At 35.5% G+C, this 18689-nt stretch overlaps 1 protein-coding gene across 5 annotated transcripts in view; it reads left to right on the top strand.

Moving 5' to 3' along the window:
* The window catches only part of STAG2 (STAG2 cohesin complex component), a 132466-nt gene that overhangs the window by 106696 nt on the left and 7081 nt on the right, over positions 1-18689 (top strand). For 4 of the 5 annotated variants that reach the window (XM_005889311.3, XM_070366350.1, XM_070366347.1 and 1 more), the window contains exons 26-32: positions 786-887; positions 3173-3321; positions 4935-5063; positions 11320-11543; positions 14396-14585; positions 14676-14786; positions 18138-18264. In XM_005889311.3, coding sequence (XP_005889373.1) covers positions 786-887; positions 3173-3321; positions 4935-5063; positions 11320-11543; positions 14396-14585; positions 14676-14786; positions 18138-18264 — 1032 coding nt within the window. The remainder of the gene's footprint in view (positions 1-785; positions 888-3172; positions 3322-4934; positions 5064-11319; positions 11544-14395; positions 14586-14675; positions 14787-18137; positions 18265-18689) is intronic. The other variant, XM_070366351.1, reaches the window with a different exon arrangement.

Genomic DNA, 18689 nt, shown 5'->3' with positions numbered 1-18689 from the left:
TTTCCAGTTTGCTTTAAATGCCAAATGACCATAGAATGGTCGACGTTGAGTTGTTGGGCTGCTTCTTGAGTAGTTGTAAGAGGATCAGCTTCGATGGTGGCTCTCAGTTGGTTGTTGTCAACTTCTGAAGGCCGGCCACTGTGCTCCTCATCTTCTAGGCTCTTGTTTTTGCAAAACTTCTTGAACTACCACTGCACTGTATGTTCGTTTGCAGTCCTGGGCCAAATGCATTGTTGTTGTGAGTTGTCTCCGCTGCTTCATGACTCATTTTGAACTCAAATAAGAAAATCACTTGACTTTGCTTTTTGTCTTAACATCATTTCCCTACTCTAAAATAAATGGCAAGTAATAACTCATTGGGAAAAAAAAAACACAAACTGAGAAATGTGCATTAAAATGATATATAGCAACCACATTTATTTAAAAGTGTATTCTAATATCAAACAGCAAAGTTCAAAAGTGCAAAACTGCAGTTACTTTTGCACCAACCTAATAGTTCTGAAAATCTGAATGCTTAATTATTTTTATACACTATACCTCCTTAAAATCAACTCTAGAACTCAATGTGAATTAGATCTTAACTGTCTGATATTTCTGAATTTACTGATGTTAGAGATTGTGCTTAAAGATCATAATAAAGTTTCAGTAACATTCTTACGTGTCTTTGAAGTCCTAATTTTAGCTAAATATATTCTTGTAATATGTTTATGTGCCTAACCTAAAATTAGTCTTATTGTCCAATAGTTTTGAGACAAAGCCCTAATTTATTCAAATTTCTTTTCTAGTATTATAACGACTATGGTGATATCATCAAAGAAACAATGAGTAAAACAAGACAGATAGACAAAATTCAGTGTGCAAAGACACTTATTCTCAGTTTGCAACAGGTAAGACATGAGTACCATGGTTACGCTAACATAATAAGCACTTACTGGTTTTCAAGGTAACAGTCAAAAACTGGGCAAAAGGGCACAGTAGATAGTTCGTAAAAGTGGAAATGGAAAATACACAGTCCCACTAGTAAACATTGAGCAAGTGAGATCATTTTTTGCCTCTAGACTGGCAAGATTGGCAAAACTTATAGCTGCCTAAGATATGAGAGAAACAGGTTCTGTCAGCAGTATATATTGGCTCAACCTTCCTGGTAGGCATTTTGCCAGTACATGTCAAAATTTATAATGTGTATGTCGTTGAGGCAGCAATTCTACTTTTAGAATTTTGGTCTACAGTGGTAATAGGATAAATTTGCCAAAATGAATATACAAGATTGTACATTGCAAAATTATTTATAATACCAAGAAATTAGAAATAATCCAAATGTCCATCATTAGGATATTAGATGAATATATTGTGTAGTACATCTCCACAGTGGCTATTGGGTAGCACTTAAAATTAGTGTAAGTTGGTATTAATTTAAGATCTCTACCGTATTTGAGAATAAAATAAAAAGATTGCAGTATAGCATCACTATAAAATTGTGCCTATCTCTGTGTCCCTGGAGAAGGGAACGGCTACCCACTCCAGTATTCTGGCCTGGAGAATTCCATGGACTGTATAGTCCATGGAGTCACAAAGAGTCAGACTTGACTGAGTGACTTTCACTTTCACTGTGTCTATTTGGAAAAAATAATCACTGAAATGTTAGCCGTGGTTAACTTGATTTGGTAAGTTTCAGGTGAATTTTACTTTATTCTTTACCCATTTGCACATGTAATTTTAATGAGCACTTATCAATCGTGGTGAAAATACACCAGTCATTTTCATTTTGGCAGTGGCATGGCAAGTTTAAATAGGCAAAAATAATTTGCTTAGTATACTTAGGTCTGTTGAGACCAAATGCATGTAAATCATAACCAAACCCATTTCAATTTGATAAAGTTTCTTGCTTTTTAGAAACATAGGTGTGAAAGTTCTTAGCTTCATTTGCATATTTGATATTCTTTATTAAAAGATTTTAAAGGTTGAATTTAAATAACTTATTTTGTTATAAAATAATAGCTATAGAAAGTATTTTAGGAAAACTAGAAAAAATATACCTTATCTTTAATTTTTTTCACTTAACAGTGTTTTTATTTTTAATCATCTTTCTAAAATCTTTTTAATGCCTGTGTTAAATCGTATTTTACAAAAATAAAAAATGTGCATTCTGTCTTAATATCCTTAGTTTTTCATATTAATAAATCCTAAAAACTTTCATGCCATTAAATACTTCCCTTTGCTCTTTTTTGGCTGCTCTGTGTGGCATGTGGGATCTTAGTTCCCCTAACAGGGATGGAATCTGTGCCCCCTGTATTGGGAGTGTACAATTCTTTCCATTATAAATAGCACTAAAACAAACATTTTTGTACCTATATATTGCACACAAATATTACTATTATTCTTTTTGGATCAAGTCTGATAATAAGAATTGCTTAGTCAAAGAGCATGAAAATTCTAAAGCTTTTGCTGCACATTGCCAGATTGCTGTATAGAAAGAAAGGTTATTTCAGTTTATGTTCCCAGATCAGTGCCCATTGCACTGTATTCTTTTTTTTTAATTTATTTATTTTTAATGAAGGATAATTGCAATACTGTTTTGGTTTCTGCCATACATCAGCATGCATCAGCCAGCCCTTCCTCTTGAACCTCCCTCTCACCTCCCACCCCATTCCCACCCTTTTATGTTGTCACAGAGCCTGGTTTGAGTTCCCTGAGTCAAAATGCAAACTCCCATTGGTTATCTTGAGTAGTAGCCATAACTCCTATAGGAATGCATTGTCTTCTATCTTGGCAGTTTGATAGCTTAAAAATTATATTTTGTTTTGCTTACTTTTTGATCCATTATTTAAATGTCAATAAGAACATAGTTGCCTAATAATTTAGTTGGTTTCCTTTTTATGTATATTTTTATATGCTATTATAATACCCAGTTAATTGTGACAGAAAAAAATTCTGTCATAACTAATCTAAGAAGTTTCTAATGTCAGTAATTACCTCTAGTTTGAATATGTGAAGTGCTGGAATTTTGGTCATTTGTATCATGTTTTAAAAAATTCATGCTTTAGAATGAAGTATAATGCCTTATTTATAAACATCAAGTATATGTTAAATATAAAATATGATATTTTAAAATCAGTAATAATCCATAATTATTAAAAACTTTAACATGCTTTCTTTCTTTCTTTCCAAACAGCTTTTTAATGAAATGATACAGGAAAATGGCTATAATTTTGATAGGTCATCCTCAACTTTTAGCGGCATTAAAGAACTTGCTCGGCGTTTTGCTTTAACTTTTGGACTCGATCAGTTGAAAACTAGAGAGGCCATTGCTATGCTACACAAGTAATTTCCAAATTTTATTCAGCTTCTCTGTGTTTTAATCATGCAAGTTTTTTGTATATTGCTTTTTTGTTTAGAATAACCAAATTCAGTTGGTGCCTGATTACTTGTTTGCACTTCTGTAATATGTCTCCTTTCTTAAGAACAAGTTACAGTGCTGTCTGTGTTAAAACATGAATTGGGACTAAAACACCTTTTGTAGAAAAGTCTTTGCTTTAATTAAAGCCATACAGAATCTTTATGAATTATGTGAAGAAAACATGTATTTGTTAGGTATTATAAAATCTCTTCTAGCGTTTTGTCATGATCTCATGGCTGGGTAGAAGAATTTGATTCCTTTGTTTCAAGTTTCTGTTCTCTTTTATTTTCTCTTTACCTTTTCTCTTATTTTGAGCCACAATCTTTATTTTATCTGCATGTTTTCTTTGCCTTATCAAAATTGGAAAAAAATCTGATTTTATTTTAGGCATGTAATTTAGTGATCAATTATACTTTTATATATGAGTATATTTTAGATCTCTGACATAACCAGTATGTGGATATTAATACCCTTAATGTCTTTATTGTGGATAAAGAGCCTTGCCTTTGGAAAAATCTAGAGGCTTGAGCTCCGTTTCATTTAAAGCTCTCTGTTTTGTGTCTTTTTAAAATTTGTATTGCTTACTTAGTCATGAAAGTGTTAAATGTCTCCTTTCAGAAATTATTCTGCTCTTTAAGTTGGTCCTATGCTTTCCTCAACTTTAATTTACTCCCACCTTTTCACTTGGCTCTGGAAGTCTCAGATTTCTTTTTATGCCTTTTAATACTTTGGTTGTGAATTTTAGGTAATACTTAAGGACCACACATACAGTAATTATTCTGAGAAGTAATATAGTACTTACTTCATATATGTGTAACGTTGGGTAGTTGTCTTAATAGAGGTATTTATTGTTAAATAAATACAGGTAAAATTGGCCCCGAGTTGAGTATAATTTTTGAACTTTACTCTTTAGTGATTCATACAAATACAAATAGTCATTACAAATAGTCTGTAATCATTATTTTAAGTTGATTTTATAGTTGATCTCCTTTATGTCTTGAAATATACAGAAAATGTACTGATCATTATGTGAAAGGATTTGGGTTGTTTTTTATAGAAAAGAAAACTGAGGAAAGAATGTAGATATGCCAGATCACATTTGTAATGAAGACCAGTGTGGGGGAGGGGAAGTGTCTGTGTCTGTGTCTGTTTTGTTTTAAAGAACCAGCTAGGGCCTGTGTGTGTCTCTGTGTCTGTTTTGTTTCAGAGAAAGTAACAGTTCAGAGTTCCTGGGCAGTCCAGTGTTTAGCACTTTGACTGCTAGGGTGAGAGCAGCTAAGATCTCCAGCATGCCCGCCCCCACCCCCACCCCCAATAAAAAACAAATCAAAACAATCCACCCAAAACAAAATAACAGTGTCATAAAATGTAAATGCTCATTCTCTATAGACTCCTTATTGTCCCTCTTCCTCAGATAAAACAGATGAGAAAGGAAGCATCTTTTGTAGTGGAGTGAAAGTATATAGAAAAATTTTCTAGGTTATTAAATTTTCTATTGTAGTTATTTAAATATTTGTCTTTTTTGTTTTTGTTGCAGAGATGGCATAGAATTTGCTTTTAAAGAACCTAATCCACAAGGAGAGAGCCATCCACCTTTAAATTTGGCATTTCTTGATATTCTTAGTGAATTTTCTTCTAAACTACTCCGACAAGACAAAAGAACAGTGTATGTATTTACTAGAAATATTCTATTTAATTTTGCTTTGGAATTCTTAAAGATTTGTTATAATTGGTTTCTCTTTCAGATTTGTAGGATTTCATTAATGCACAAAAACTTTATGCTTCAGAAATTTTATAATTTTAAGAGTACAACTATGTTTTATGCATAATATTATATTTTAATTCTATGACTTCTTTTTACAGTGTAGCTGTATCTTTAAAGGTGTAACTGGAATGCTTTTTGCATTCCTATTTGAGTTCTTTGCTCAGCCTAACTAAGGAAGAAACATTTAGCAGACAATAATATTGCTGATCCATCTGTGTCTTTGTCTGTGTCCTGAGCTATGACTACACTGGAAAGTAGAAGTCTCCCTCTTTTATCTTCGTACTTTAACTACAAGTCCTGTTCTCAACAGACCATTTAAACAGAATACTTTTATGGTTTGGTCTTCTAAAATGATGACTTACATTCTAAAAGAGCCCAACAAGTGGAATTAAAGTCTCAAAATCTTCTTTCATCCCTCCCTCCCAGACCTCCCAACCCCGGGCTTTGAGGTATAAAAAGACAGAAGAATATGAATAACTCATAGTATAAGTCATGTCTTCTTAAAGCCCACTAGTATTTTGCATTTAACGATTATATAGATCTTATATGAAATTCTAAAGCAGACAAAACTAATCTATATTAATAGAACTCACCATAGTGGTACTTGTTGAAGTTGGAAAGACTAAATGGGAAAGGGGATACAAGGTACTTTCTGGGGTCATGGGAATATCCTGTATCTTGATAGGTGTATGGGTTACATGACTGCATTCATTTACAGAGGTGATCCAACTTTTATTTTCTGTGAACTTTATTATATATAAATTGATCCCAATTTAAAATTGCATTGAGGAATTGGTAGTCCAGTGGTTATACTCTGTGCTTTCACTGCTGAGGGCCTGGATTCAATCCCTGCCTGGAAAACTAAGGTCCCACAAACTGTGTGATGGTAGGCAAAAAAAAAAAAAAAAAAATTGCATTGATACTATTAATTAGAGAAATAAAAATTAAAAACAATTTAAAAAAATTTCTCACCTAGCAGATTAGCACAACTTTAAGATGTGTGATAGTGCCAAGGATGTGGAGCAATAGAGACTTATACATTGCTGGTACAAGACCACTTTGGAGATATCTGGTAGTATGTAGTAAAGTTTAAGATTCTCCCTACATCATGATCCAGTAATGCTATTCAAAGGTAGATACGTGAGAGGAACTCTTACATAAATATGTAAGGAGAACTATAAATGATTTGACTGTTGGGGACTTCCCTGGCAGTCCAGTGGTTAAGAATCCTGCTTCCAATGCAGGGGTCACAGGTTCTGTCCCTTGTCAGGGAACTAAGATCCCACATGTGCTAATATGTTTAGTTGCTCAGTTGTGTCCAACTCTTTGTGAGCCCATGGTCTGCAGCCCACCAGGCTCCTCTGTCCATGAGATTTTCCAGGCATGAATACTGGAGTGGGTTGCCATGCCCTCCTTCAGGGATCTTCCCAACCCAGGGATCAAACCCAGGTCTCCCATATTTATGGCCAAAAAGAAAAAAAAATTGACTGTTTCATTGTTTGAATAGGAGAAAGCACAAAACTAAATATCTGTCAACTAGAAAATGAGATCAATAGATTAATATACAATAGAATACTATACAGTGGTCAAAATTGTTAGATATTTTTAAGTAAATATAAATCCTTAACTTTATTAAAAGTCCATCTAATTGTTCAAATTTCTAGTAGTCTTAGATGTCATATATGAAAGTAACTCTCTTTGCGACCCCAGGCCAGAATACTGGAGTGGGTAGCCTTTCCCCTCTCTAGATGTCATAAATGACTTTTATTCTTAGTTCATTTGATTGAATTGGGATTGAAAAGATTCACACAATTCAATTGATCTACTTTAAAAATTTTTTCAAGTTTATTGAGCTGTAATTGGCAAATACATTTGTAATGTATTGAAAGTATACAACATGATTTCATATACATTGTCTAAGGATTCCCATAATTAAGTTAATTAACGTATTTATCACCTTACATTATTTACCCTTTTTTTGGATCAGAACACTCAAGCTCTACTCCTTTAGCATATTTCAGTTATATAATATTATATATTTACATAGTATCATCAACCGTAACCACCATGTTACATATTAGACCCTGAGATCTCTTTCATCTTTTCAGAATTGTTTTTCTGACTTCATTGAGATATAGTTGACATATAACACTGTGTAAGTTTGAGGTGTGCAACATATTGATTTGATATATATATTGGAAAATGATTACCACCATAGTGTTAGCTGATACCAGTCTTCCAAAATGGTTAGATTTTAAATTAAAATGTTGTGTGCAAAAAGCTAAGTACAAAATGGTGCTGTGTTTTCAGACAAGTAAGTATTAAAACATTATAAATAGGGACAAAAACAGCAAGTTCAGGTTAATGGCAACCTCTGTGGCTGGAAAGAGGGAAAAAGGCAATGGCATCAGAGAGGGCTACTTATCTGGAATGTTCTGTTAGACTATGTGGTGGATACATAGTTGTAAATGTTTCCGTTAGTAAGTAGATTTTGGCTCAGACTGCACATCTTGTCACAGATGATTAATAGTTCTCTGACTGATAGCCAGCTTACAGACCACACTTTGAGGAGTACTGTACTACCATATAAAGGGCTTCCCCAGTGGCTCAGCGGTAAAGAATCCTCCTGCAGTGTGGGAGACACAGGTTCGATCCTTGGATCAGGAAGATCTCCCTATCCTTTCTCTCCTTATCTATGATATGGGGAGAATATCTCCCTCACAGGATTATAAGAATAAAGTTAGTATACTCATTTTCACTATATTGATTCTTCCAATCCATGAACATGGTATATTTCTCCATCTATTAGTGTCCTCTTTGATTTCTTTCACCAGTGTTTTATAGTTTTCTATATATAGGTCTTTAGTTTCTTTAGGTAGATATATTCCTAAGTATTTTATTCTTTCCATTGCAATGGTGAATGGAATTGTTTCCTTAATTTCTCTTTCTGTTTTCTCATTATTAGTGTATAGGAATGCAAGGGATTTCTGTGTGTTGATTTTATATCCTGCAACTTTACTGTAGTCATTGATTATTTCTAGTAATTTTCTGGTGGACTCTTTAGGGTTTTCTATGTAGAGGATCATGTCATCTGCAAATAGTGAGAGTTTTACTTCTTCTTTTCCAATTTGAGTCCTTTTATTTCTTTTTCTGCTCTGATTGCTGTGGCCAAAACTTCCAAAACTGTGTTGAATAGTAATGGTGAAAGTGGGCACCCTTGTCTTGTTCCTGACTTTAGAGGAAATGCTTTCAATTTTCACCATTGAGGATAATGTTTGCTGTGGGTTTGTCATATATAGCTTTTATTATGTTGAGGTATGTTCCTTCTATTCCTGCTTTCTGGAGAGTTTTATCATAAATGGATGTTGAATTTTGTCAAAGGCTTTCTCTGAATCTTTTGAGATAATCATATGGTTTTATTTTCAATTTGTTAATGTGGTGTATTACATTGATTGATTTTCGGATATTGAAGAATCCTTGCATCCCTGGGATAAAGCCCACTTGATCATGGTGTATGATCTTTTTAATGTGTTGTTGGATTCTGATTGCTAGAATTTTGTTAAGGATTTTTGCATCTATGTTCATCAGTGATATTGGCCTGTAGTTTTCTTTTTTTGTGGGATCTTTGTCAGGTTTTGGTATTAGGGTGATGGTGGCCTCATAGAATGAGTTTGGAAGTTTACCTTCCTCTGCAATTTTCTGGAAGAGTTTGAGTAGGATAGGTGTTAGCTCTTCTCTAAATTTTTGGTAGAATTCAGCTGTGAAGCCGTCTGGACCGGGGCTTTTGTTTGCTGGGAGATTTTTGATTACAGTTTCAATTTCCATGCTTGTGATGGGTCTGTTAAGATTTTCTATTTCTTCCTGGTCGAGTTTTGGAAAGTTGTACTTTCCAAATTGTACAAAGCAATTTACAGATTCAACGCAATCCCTATCAAGCTACCAACAGTATTCTTCACAGAGCTAGAACAAATAATTTCACAATTTGTATGGAGATAAATCCCACGCACATATGGACACCTTATCTTGACAAAGGAGGCAAGAATATACAATGGATTAAAGACAATCTCTTTAACAAGTGGTGCTGGGAAATCTGGTCAACCACTTGTAAAAAGAATGAAACTGGACCACTTTCTAACACCATACACAAAAATAAACTCAAAATGGATTAAAGATCTAAGCGTAAGACCAGAAACTATAAAACTCTAGAGGAGAACATAGGCAAAACACTCTCGACATACATCACAGCAGGATCCTCTATGACCCACCTCCCAGAATATTGGAAATAAAAGCAAAAATAAACAAATGGGACCTAATTAACCTTAAAAGCTTCTGCACATCAAAGGAAACTATTAGCAAGGTGAAAAGACAGCCTTCAGAATGGGAGAAAATAATAGCAAATGAAGCAACTGACAAACAACTAATCTCAAAAATATACAAGCAACTCCTACAGCTCAACTCCAGAAAAATAAACGACCCAATCAAAAAATGGGCCAAGAACTAAATAGACATTTCTCCAAAAAGACATACAGATGGCTAACAAACACATGAAAAGATGCTCAACATCACTCATTATCAGAGAAATGCAAATCAAAACCACTATGAGGTACCATTTCACACCAGTCAGAATGGCTGCGATCCAAAGTCTACAAATAATAAATGCTGGAGAGGGTGTGGAGAAAGGGAACCCTCTTACACTGTTGGTGGGAATGCAAACTAGTACAGCCACTATGGAGAACAGTGTGGAGATTCCTTAAAAAACTGGAAATAGAACTGCCTTATGATCCAGCAACCCCACTGCTGGGCATACACACTGAGAAACCAGAAGGGAAAGAGACACGTGTACCCCAATGTTCATCGCAGCACTGTTTATAATAGCCAGGACATGGAAGCAACCTAGATGTCCATCAGCAGATGAATGGATAAGAAAGCTGTGGTACATATACACAATGGAGTATTACTCAGCCATTAAAAGAATACATTTGAATCAGTTCTAATGAGGTGGATGAAACTGGAGCCTATTATACAGAGTGAAGTAAGCCAGAAGGAAAAACATAAATACAGTATACTAGCATATATATGGAATTTAGAAAGATGGTAACAATAACCCAGTGTATGAGACAGCAAAAGAGACACTGATGTATAGAACAGTCTTATGGACTCTGTGGGAGAGGGAGAGGGTGGGAAGATTTGGGAGAATGGCAATGAAACATGTAAAATATCATGTAGGAAGCAGTTGCCAGTCCAGGTTCGATGCATGATGCTGGATGCTTGGGGCTGGTGCACTGGGACGGCCCAGAGGATGGTATGGGGGAGGGAGGAGGGTTGGGATGGGGAACACATGTATACCTGTGGCAGATTCATTTTGATATTTGGCAAAACTAATACAATTATGTAAAGTTTAAAAATAAAATAAAATTAGAGAAGAGTAAAAAAAAAAAAAAAAAAGAATAAAGTTAAAGAGCCCAAGAAAAACGCCTAGCACACAGTAGTTACACAAATATTAGTTGATTTTTAGTTGCTATATTATATGTAAGTCATGGAATCCTTGTGATACTTGGATCCAAGGGTAGATGTATGACTTCCATTACTCTGACAATATTTTGCAGGTAGAGGCCATATCAGATTTACCTTTGCATCTGTCCCCATTGCCTGAGACATAGGTGCTCAACAAATAATAAGCCAAAATGCTGTGAATTATTTCCTTTATTGGGAAATCTTCATAGAGACAGAATTTTTCATCACTGTACTGATGAGGCTTAGAATAAGTAGTGAAGTAATATACGCACACTCACACGGCTAGCGGTTGGTAGAACTGGGACTAGAACTCAAGTTGTGTAATCTTTAAATCCAATTCTCTTTTCAAAAATATGACTCAGATTTGTTCTTCTAACAGAGGGAATCTGTAAAGTTAGGATAGAACAGAGACATTTTGAGAAAGAGAACACTAATATCCCGCAGTTATTAGTGGAATGCTTTCAGGAAATGCAGATCCATCGACCATTATTTTTATTCTCATTTACTTTTTATTTAACTCTAGTTAATCATTGTGTGTTCCATATAATATGTAAGTCTTAAGATTATTAGGAATAAGCAAAAAGAAAAAAAAAGCTATGGCAATTTAATGTATCAAAGCTAATGGTTTCTCCTCCTTTTTAAGGTATGTTTACTTGGAAAAGTTCATGACCTTTCAGATGTCACTCCGAAGAGAAGACGTGTGGCTTCCACTAATGTCATACCGAAATTCTTTGCTAGCTGGTGGTGATGATGACACCATGTCAGTCATTAGTGGAATTAGTAGTCGGGGGTCAACTGTGCGGAGTAAAAAATCCAAACCGTCTACAGGGAAACGGAAAGTGGTTGAAGGCATGCAGCTTGCACTCAGTAAGCATATAGTTTATTTTCTTTATGTTTGTCCTTTATGTTTCCCATAGGTCACCTCCTTTTTAAATTCAAGGTATGTGTTGTTAAATGCACACTGTTTGCTCCAGTTGTGTGTAAAATGTACTGTTTTAAGCATTTTCCATATATGAATTTGATTCTTAAAATTCTTTAGGTACATTCTTATTTTTCACATGTAGGAAACTAGTACAGAGAAGTTGATTAACTTAGGTCACACTGATGCTAAGTAGCAGAGCCAGGCAATCTCACTCTAGAGCATCTACTTTTTTTTTTTCTGTATTAAATTTATTCAAGATATACACACGTCCCCTCCCTCTTAAGTCTCCCTCCCACCCTATAGAGCATCTACTTTTAAATCACTGCACTATACTCTATGTATACGGATATGGACTCAGTATTTTAGAACTAATCATTACCTAAGAGATCAGATCATCTAGTTTAAGTGGTGCAGCAGATTCAGAGAGGTTCCAACTTTGGAATTTCTATGAAGAGATCATTAATCATAAAGAACTTCACAGAAATACAAGTTGCTGTCTATAATCTTAGAGTTAAGAATATATTATGATGCTTGAATCTCTTGGACTGTTAGTACTCCAGGGTTGGTTCTTCATTTCCTTTCTTTAAGATACTTTTGTTTAATGAGTATAGTTGTCAAAATTTGTTCCAGCTATTATTCCTGAGTAACAAACTACCCCCAAAACTTAAATGATATAACCTGGACATAATGTCCAGTGCTTTCACTAGGAATAAATACTCCAAGGCTGGGACTGGAATCATATGGAGATATCTTCACTTGTAGATGTATCTGATGCTGGCTGTCAGCTGGGACCTCAGCTAGATTGTCTGCCAGAACACCTTACATGTGACCTTTCCATGTGACTATTTGGCTTCCTCACAGTGTGTGACTCGGCTTCAAGAACAAGTGTCTCAAGAAACAACTCTGGACACTGCCATTTTCTAAGGCCAGAAACTGGCAGAGCATAGTTTCCATCATGTTCTGTGGACCAAGCAATCACAGGGCACAGATTCAAGGGAATGGGACATCATCCCCCACCTACCTGTTAATGTGACAAGTGTCAGAGATTTGGGGGCTTTATTTTTTTTTAACTTATTTTCCTAGGAGCCATGGTTTTAAATCGCCACATGGATTAATGGTTTTAGTATTTTTTTGGTCCAGTAACACAAAGCATTAACTTGTAACTTACACAGCCTTAGATTTAGACTTGATTGGTCATATAGTACCAACATCCCAGTCTGTGGAGAAATCTCTCTTACACAGTATCCCTGACCAGTTAAAATACTTGGGCTTGATAAGAAGTTAAATTTTCCTTTTTTTAGATAGAAAAGTTATCAAATTAAAAGATATGTCCACTGAATACCACTAAATTTTAAAAAGTTTTTCTTATCTAAACCTCTTAACTCACCTGGTCTAACATAGTTAGCCTCCTCAGTGGCCAGTTTGCTCGCTAGTCTTCATATTCTTAGGTCTGTCCTCCACATCACCGCCATATACTTAGTATAAAACATGTAACTCACCACATTGCTTCCATAGAACCTTTAGTAGTAGTTCCTGTCAGCTTAGCATAGCTTATAAAACTTTGCATGAGTTGACTCCTGCCTCTTTATTCAGCCTTACCTTTGCCATCTACTCCAGGACTACTAAACTCTTACAATAATCAGCAGATTAGTATGATTTAGGCATTGTTGTTTCATGCCCCAGTGCTTTTGCTTATGTTCTCCCCATTTCTTGGAGATGTCACAGTTCACATAATATCCACTCTAGTCAGAAGTAACTTCTGGGTAGCTGGGCTCTGATCTTTTTCATTGTTCCCATTCTTCCTGTGCTTCCCTCTTTTAGCACTTACCACACTGTGTTTCCCCAGTGGCTCAGCAGTAAAGAATCTACCTGCAATGCAGGAGACACAGGTTCGATCCCTGGGTCAGGAAGATCCCCTGGAGGGAGAGCATGGCAACCCCCCTCCAGTATTCTTGCCTGGGGAATCCCATGGACAGAGGAGCCTGGCAGACTATAGTCCTTGGGGTTGCAAAGAGTTGGATATGACTGAAAGCGACTGAGCATGCATGCACACTGTGTTATAATTGCCTGTATTTTCTTTACCAGGGCTTCCCTGGTAGTTCAGCTGGTAAATAATCTGCCTGCAATGCAGGAGACCCCGGTTCAATTCCTAAGTTGGGAATATCCCCTGGAGAGGGGTAGGCTACCTACTCCGGTATTCTTGGTCTACCCTGGTGACTCAGATGGTTCAAGAATCCTCCTGCAATGCAGGAGACCTGGGTTCAATCCCTGGGTTGGGGAGGTCCCCTGGAGGGAATGGCTACCCACTCCAGTATTCTTGCCTGGAGAATTCCATGGACAGAGGGGCCTAGCAGACTAGAGTCCATGGGGTCGCAAAGAGTTAGACACGACTGAGCAACTTTCACTTTCTTTCACTTTCTTTTTCCACAACTGGACTGTCAGGGCATGGCAGGGACTGCATTCTTACATACCTTTGTATCCCTCTGTTCAAGCTCTAGCATGTGTAAAGAAGCAGATGTTTGTTGACGTGCACAGGTTGTATTAGACATTTCCCTGGTGGTTCAGATGGTAAGGAATCTGCCTGCAATGCAGGAGCCCTGGGTTCGATCCCTGGATCAGGAAGATCCCCTGGAGAAGGGAATGGCTACCTACTCCAGTATTCTTGCTTGGGAAATCCCATGGACAGAGGAGCCGAGTGGGCTATAATCCATGTCACACAGAGTCAGACATGACTGAGCGACTAACACTTAGTCAAAATTAGTGACTGAACTTCATTGCTATTACTTTTCTTTCTCAGCCGAAGAAAGCAGTAGTAGCGACAGTATGTGGCTAAGCAGAGAGCAAACACTGCACACCCCAGTTATGATGCAGACACCACAACTCACCTCAACAATTATGAGAGAGCCCAAAAGATTACGACCTGAGGATAGTTTCATGAGTGTCTATCCAATGCAGACTGAACATCATCAAACTCCTCTTGATTATAAGTAAGTACATTTGATCATTTTCTGTACTATAACTTTATTAATTACATAGAAAAAAGTTAAGTTAAAAGAAGAATAAAATTCTCCTTGAAGCACGCAGGTAACATGGATGTTAGCTCAAAGACAACAAGAGGAAGCAAGGCAGCAGCAGGAGAGAGCAGCAATGAGCTATGTTAAACTGCGAACTAATCTTCAGCATGCCATGTAAGTGAGAGTGCCTTATTGTCTGAGTCTAGGAAGTTCACTAATTCATTTTGACATATTTTATTGTGTGCCTTATCTAAAAATTTCAGCAAACTCTCTAGAGTAACTAAGCTGAAATAATCAAGGAGCTAAAAATTGGTCTTTCCAACAGAAAAAAAAAACTTCTGAAGTTAAATATTAACTAGTTAGGTAAAGGACTGATATTAGGTTGATCTGTTGGAAAAGTTTAACTATGAATCCTTGTTTATTTTGGTACACAGAACTATAGCTAAAAATTCAGTTTTGTTACATCTTAATTGATCCCCACCTTAGTTCAGGCCCTCATCTCTCACCTGAACTATTGCATTAGCTTTCTAATTCATGTTCTTCCCTCAGATCTATTTATCCTCTCACCAAACCCCTTCCCTCACTCCCCTCACCACCACTCCATCATTCACGTTGCCATCAAGAAGTGCTATTCTAGAATAAAAATCTGATCATGTAGCTCTCTTCCTTAAAACCATTCTATGGATCCCCATTGCCTGCAAGATACAGTTCAAACTCCTTAGCTCATGGCATGCAAGATCTCTCTAAATATGGCCCCTGCCTACATTTTAGTATCATATCCTATTCCCTGGCAGCTGGTAAAATCATCATAAAAGGACAAGCTCAGGTGTCGCCTTATATGAAGCTGTGGTGTCATCTATGCTCCCATAACACTATGTATATTCCTATTTCTTATAGCACTTACCACATTATATTGTAATTTGTTTATGAATTTGTCCCTTTCTCTAGACTGTGAGCTCCTTAAGGGCAGGGACCTCTTTCTTTCTTTTTTTTAAATTGAAAAGTATAGTTGATGTACAATATTATATGTTTCAGGTATACAGTTTAGTGATTCACAGTTTTTAAGGTTTTATTCCATTTATAGTTACAAAATATTGGCATTTCCCTGTGTTATACAGTATATCCTTGTATCTTATTTTATACTTAATAGTTTGTACCTCTTAATAGGGACTGCTTTCATTTCCTGTTAGTGCTTGGCACATTAAAAAAGTACTAAGTTAAATGTTCATTGAATGAATAAATGTCCAATGCTAAAAAAACTGCAGTTTAATTTTCAAATACTTTGTTTTTACTGGAATCTGTATGAGAGTTTTCTAAGTCCTTATTAGCTTTGGCTCCAAAAGAAACGGCATATAAGCAGTCTTTAGATGACTGGTACAAAGGGGGAAGATCTGATGATTTTGATTAAGTTTTTTAGTTTGAAAGCTTTGTATTTGTAACATAATGTGGTACATGTTTTAATGCTGGAGATAGTGATTGTTACCTTATTTCTTAAATTTATATTTTGTTGCAATTTTGTTGGTTTTTGAATGATGAGAATTTGACCTCTTTTTCTTAAGAACTGGTCATTTACCTCACGAGCAGTATTAAATTCTCTTTAGTTGTCTGTAGTGGTCTTAAAAACCTCAAACAGACAAGGTATACTTTATCACATCTGTAAATTCTGATCCTCTTATGTCTACTATGTTCATCCTCTATACTATCCCTTGATTCTGTCCCCTATTCTGTTTCTATAGCCACATTCCCTTTAACATATGTTCTTATTTCATGCTGAATTCAACAAGTAATTTCTTAGCTTCTCACTAGTTACCAGTCCAAATACTGCAGAATTCTGCCAGGCAATCATTTGGTCCATATGTCTCCCCTTGAAACTTTGCGCCAGTGCACACGCTCTTCCACAGCATCTCATTATCAGTACCATTTATCATTATTCTTTTGTTTGTAGATTAATTGATTAACTTTTTTCTTCAAGTTTTATGGGGATGTAATTGACATACAACACTGTATTAAGGTGTCCAGCATGATGATGCAACTTACATACATCATGAAGTGATTACCACAATAAGTTTAGTAAATATCCATCATCTCATATAGCTGTAGTTAGTTTTTATTCTTCTTAGAGATAAACTTCCCTAGGTGACAAAGAAATTATTCCAGTTAATTATTATCAGAAGAGTCTTTTGGTTGTATCATAAGTAGTCTGTCACCTGAGACTTTAAAATATTTTTGTTTTACAATAATTGTTCTGTAATGGTGTCTGGCCTATAACTGAAAATACCTTCAAATTCTCTCTGTCTCCTAGTTTATATCACATATATCTTTCAAAAGCAGAATGAGTTTCTGGTTTTCTATAACACATGGTCCCCAAAGCACACGTATCCCCTTCACAGTTGCTTCCACCAAATACAGTAAAATTGTCATTTATCATTTACTGTCCAGAACTCTTGAGAAATAGGGACCATTGTTAACATATTTGTCCACATAGCCTGGACTAGACATCATGTCTTGTTATCTTCGTCTTTTAAGACTCAACATAGTTTTGTGTAAATTGTAAGCAGGCATTCAATAAATAATTGATTTGGGGGAGGGTGGGATCTTTACATGAGTGAGCAAAGAAAGAAAGATTATCCAAACTGGGGAACAACAAGTCACCCTCAATTTCACTTATGTTGATTCCTTTATGCTAATATGGGCTAATTTGTGAACTTGAAATTTGAATTTTTTCTTTATAATTATGTGATAATAGAATTTTGGGTCTTAATTTTTATTTAACTTTTCTATATATGTCTCAGTTTTGAGTTTCATAGGATACAGAGTGCAAGTTTCACCATAAATGTTGCTCATTTCTTCCTGAAGCAGAATTAATCTCTTCTTTCAGTATATCTTTATAGCACTTAATGCATATTTCTCTTGCAATATTTATCACTTTGTCATAATTAATTGTGTTTCCCATAGTAGACTGTGAGCTCCTTGAGGGCAGGAATCATGTCTTATTCATCTTTTATTTTGCATCCATAGGACACAGTCAAAGCCTGGCACGTAGTGGGCACTATGTGAATGAGTGAGTGAGTGCCTGGTACATTTTAGGTACTGAGTGAATGTCAGTGATGGGTAAAATTAGCATTATATGTTCATGAAAATACATGTATTCTGAAAATGTCATTTCTTTGGTCTCTTGTTTTATACTTCTTTATTAATTTGTACCCTGCCTACTTTCAAAAAGGATTTGAGGTATCTTGTCTGCTCCCATGTGGTAAATTCTCATTGAGCTTTTAAATGGAATATCAGAACTATCAAGTTAAATGTTTTGAAGTAATGTAGAATGAACATAACTCCTTAGCATTTTCAGACAAGTGAATATTGGGGTTTTGACATCATTGATGACATGATCAATGCCTAGTCATTTTCCCTGACCTTTAATTCCATCATTTTCCATTACATTTGAATAGAGCCACATAGTTGCTGCCAATATATTACTAAGTTGTGACTTTGGTTGAGATCTTGACCTTTTTTGTATTTCTCTAGTCGGCGTGGTACAAGCCTAATGGAAGATGATGAAGAGCCAATTGTTGAAGATGTTATGATGTCCTCAGAAGGGAGGATTGAAGATCTTAATGAGGGGATGGATTTTGACACCATGGATATAGACTTGGTAAGATACGATGATTCTGTAAGGTTTTAAATTTAGATTTTTTTTTTGAAATTAAATTGAATATTATTAGAGGAGAGAAATATTTGCCATAAAAGTAAGTTTTGCAAAATTACTAAATAAAATAGTTGCCAGGAGTTTAGTTACGTGAGAAGGGATTGAGGAAGAGGATGAGTTTAGTGAGGGTGTTAGATCCTAATTTAAGATGGTAAACTTTCAGACTAATTTAGGAATATATAAAGAATATATTTTGCTTAATAGTATAATATCACCTTATAATTTACCATCTATTTACCATTATCAAACCAATATATTATAAACATGGTCTACTTTTTTTACTGAGGTCAGTTTCCATATCACACAGTAAAGTACTGATAAAAGACTTGGAAGTTGAATATATATGATGGTATATTCTCTGATAATAACAT

Source organism: Bos mutus, chromosome X, assembly GCF_027580195.1.
Source record: "Bos mutus isolate GX-2022 chromosome X, NWIPB_WYAK_1.1, whole genome shotgun sequence".
NCBI lineage: Eukaryota > Metazoa > Chordata > Mammalia > Artiodactyla > Bovidae > Bos > Bos mutus.
The sequence above is the reverse complement of the archived record's forward strand: the minus strand, read 5'-3'. Positions and strand labels throughout refer to the sequence as shown.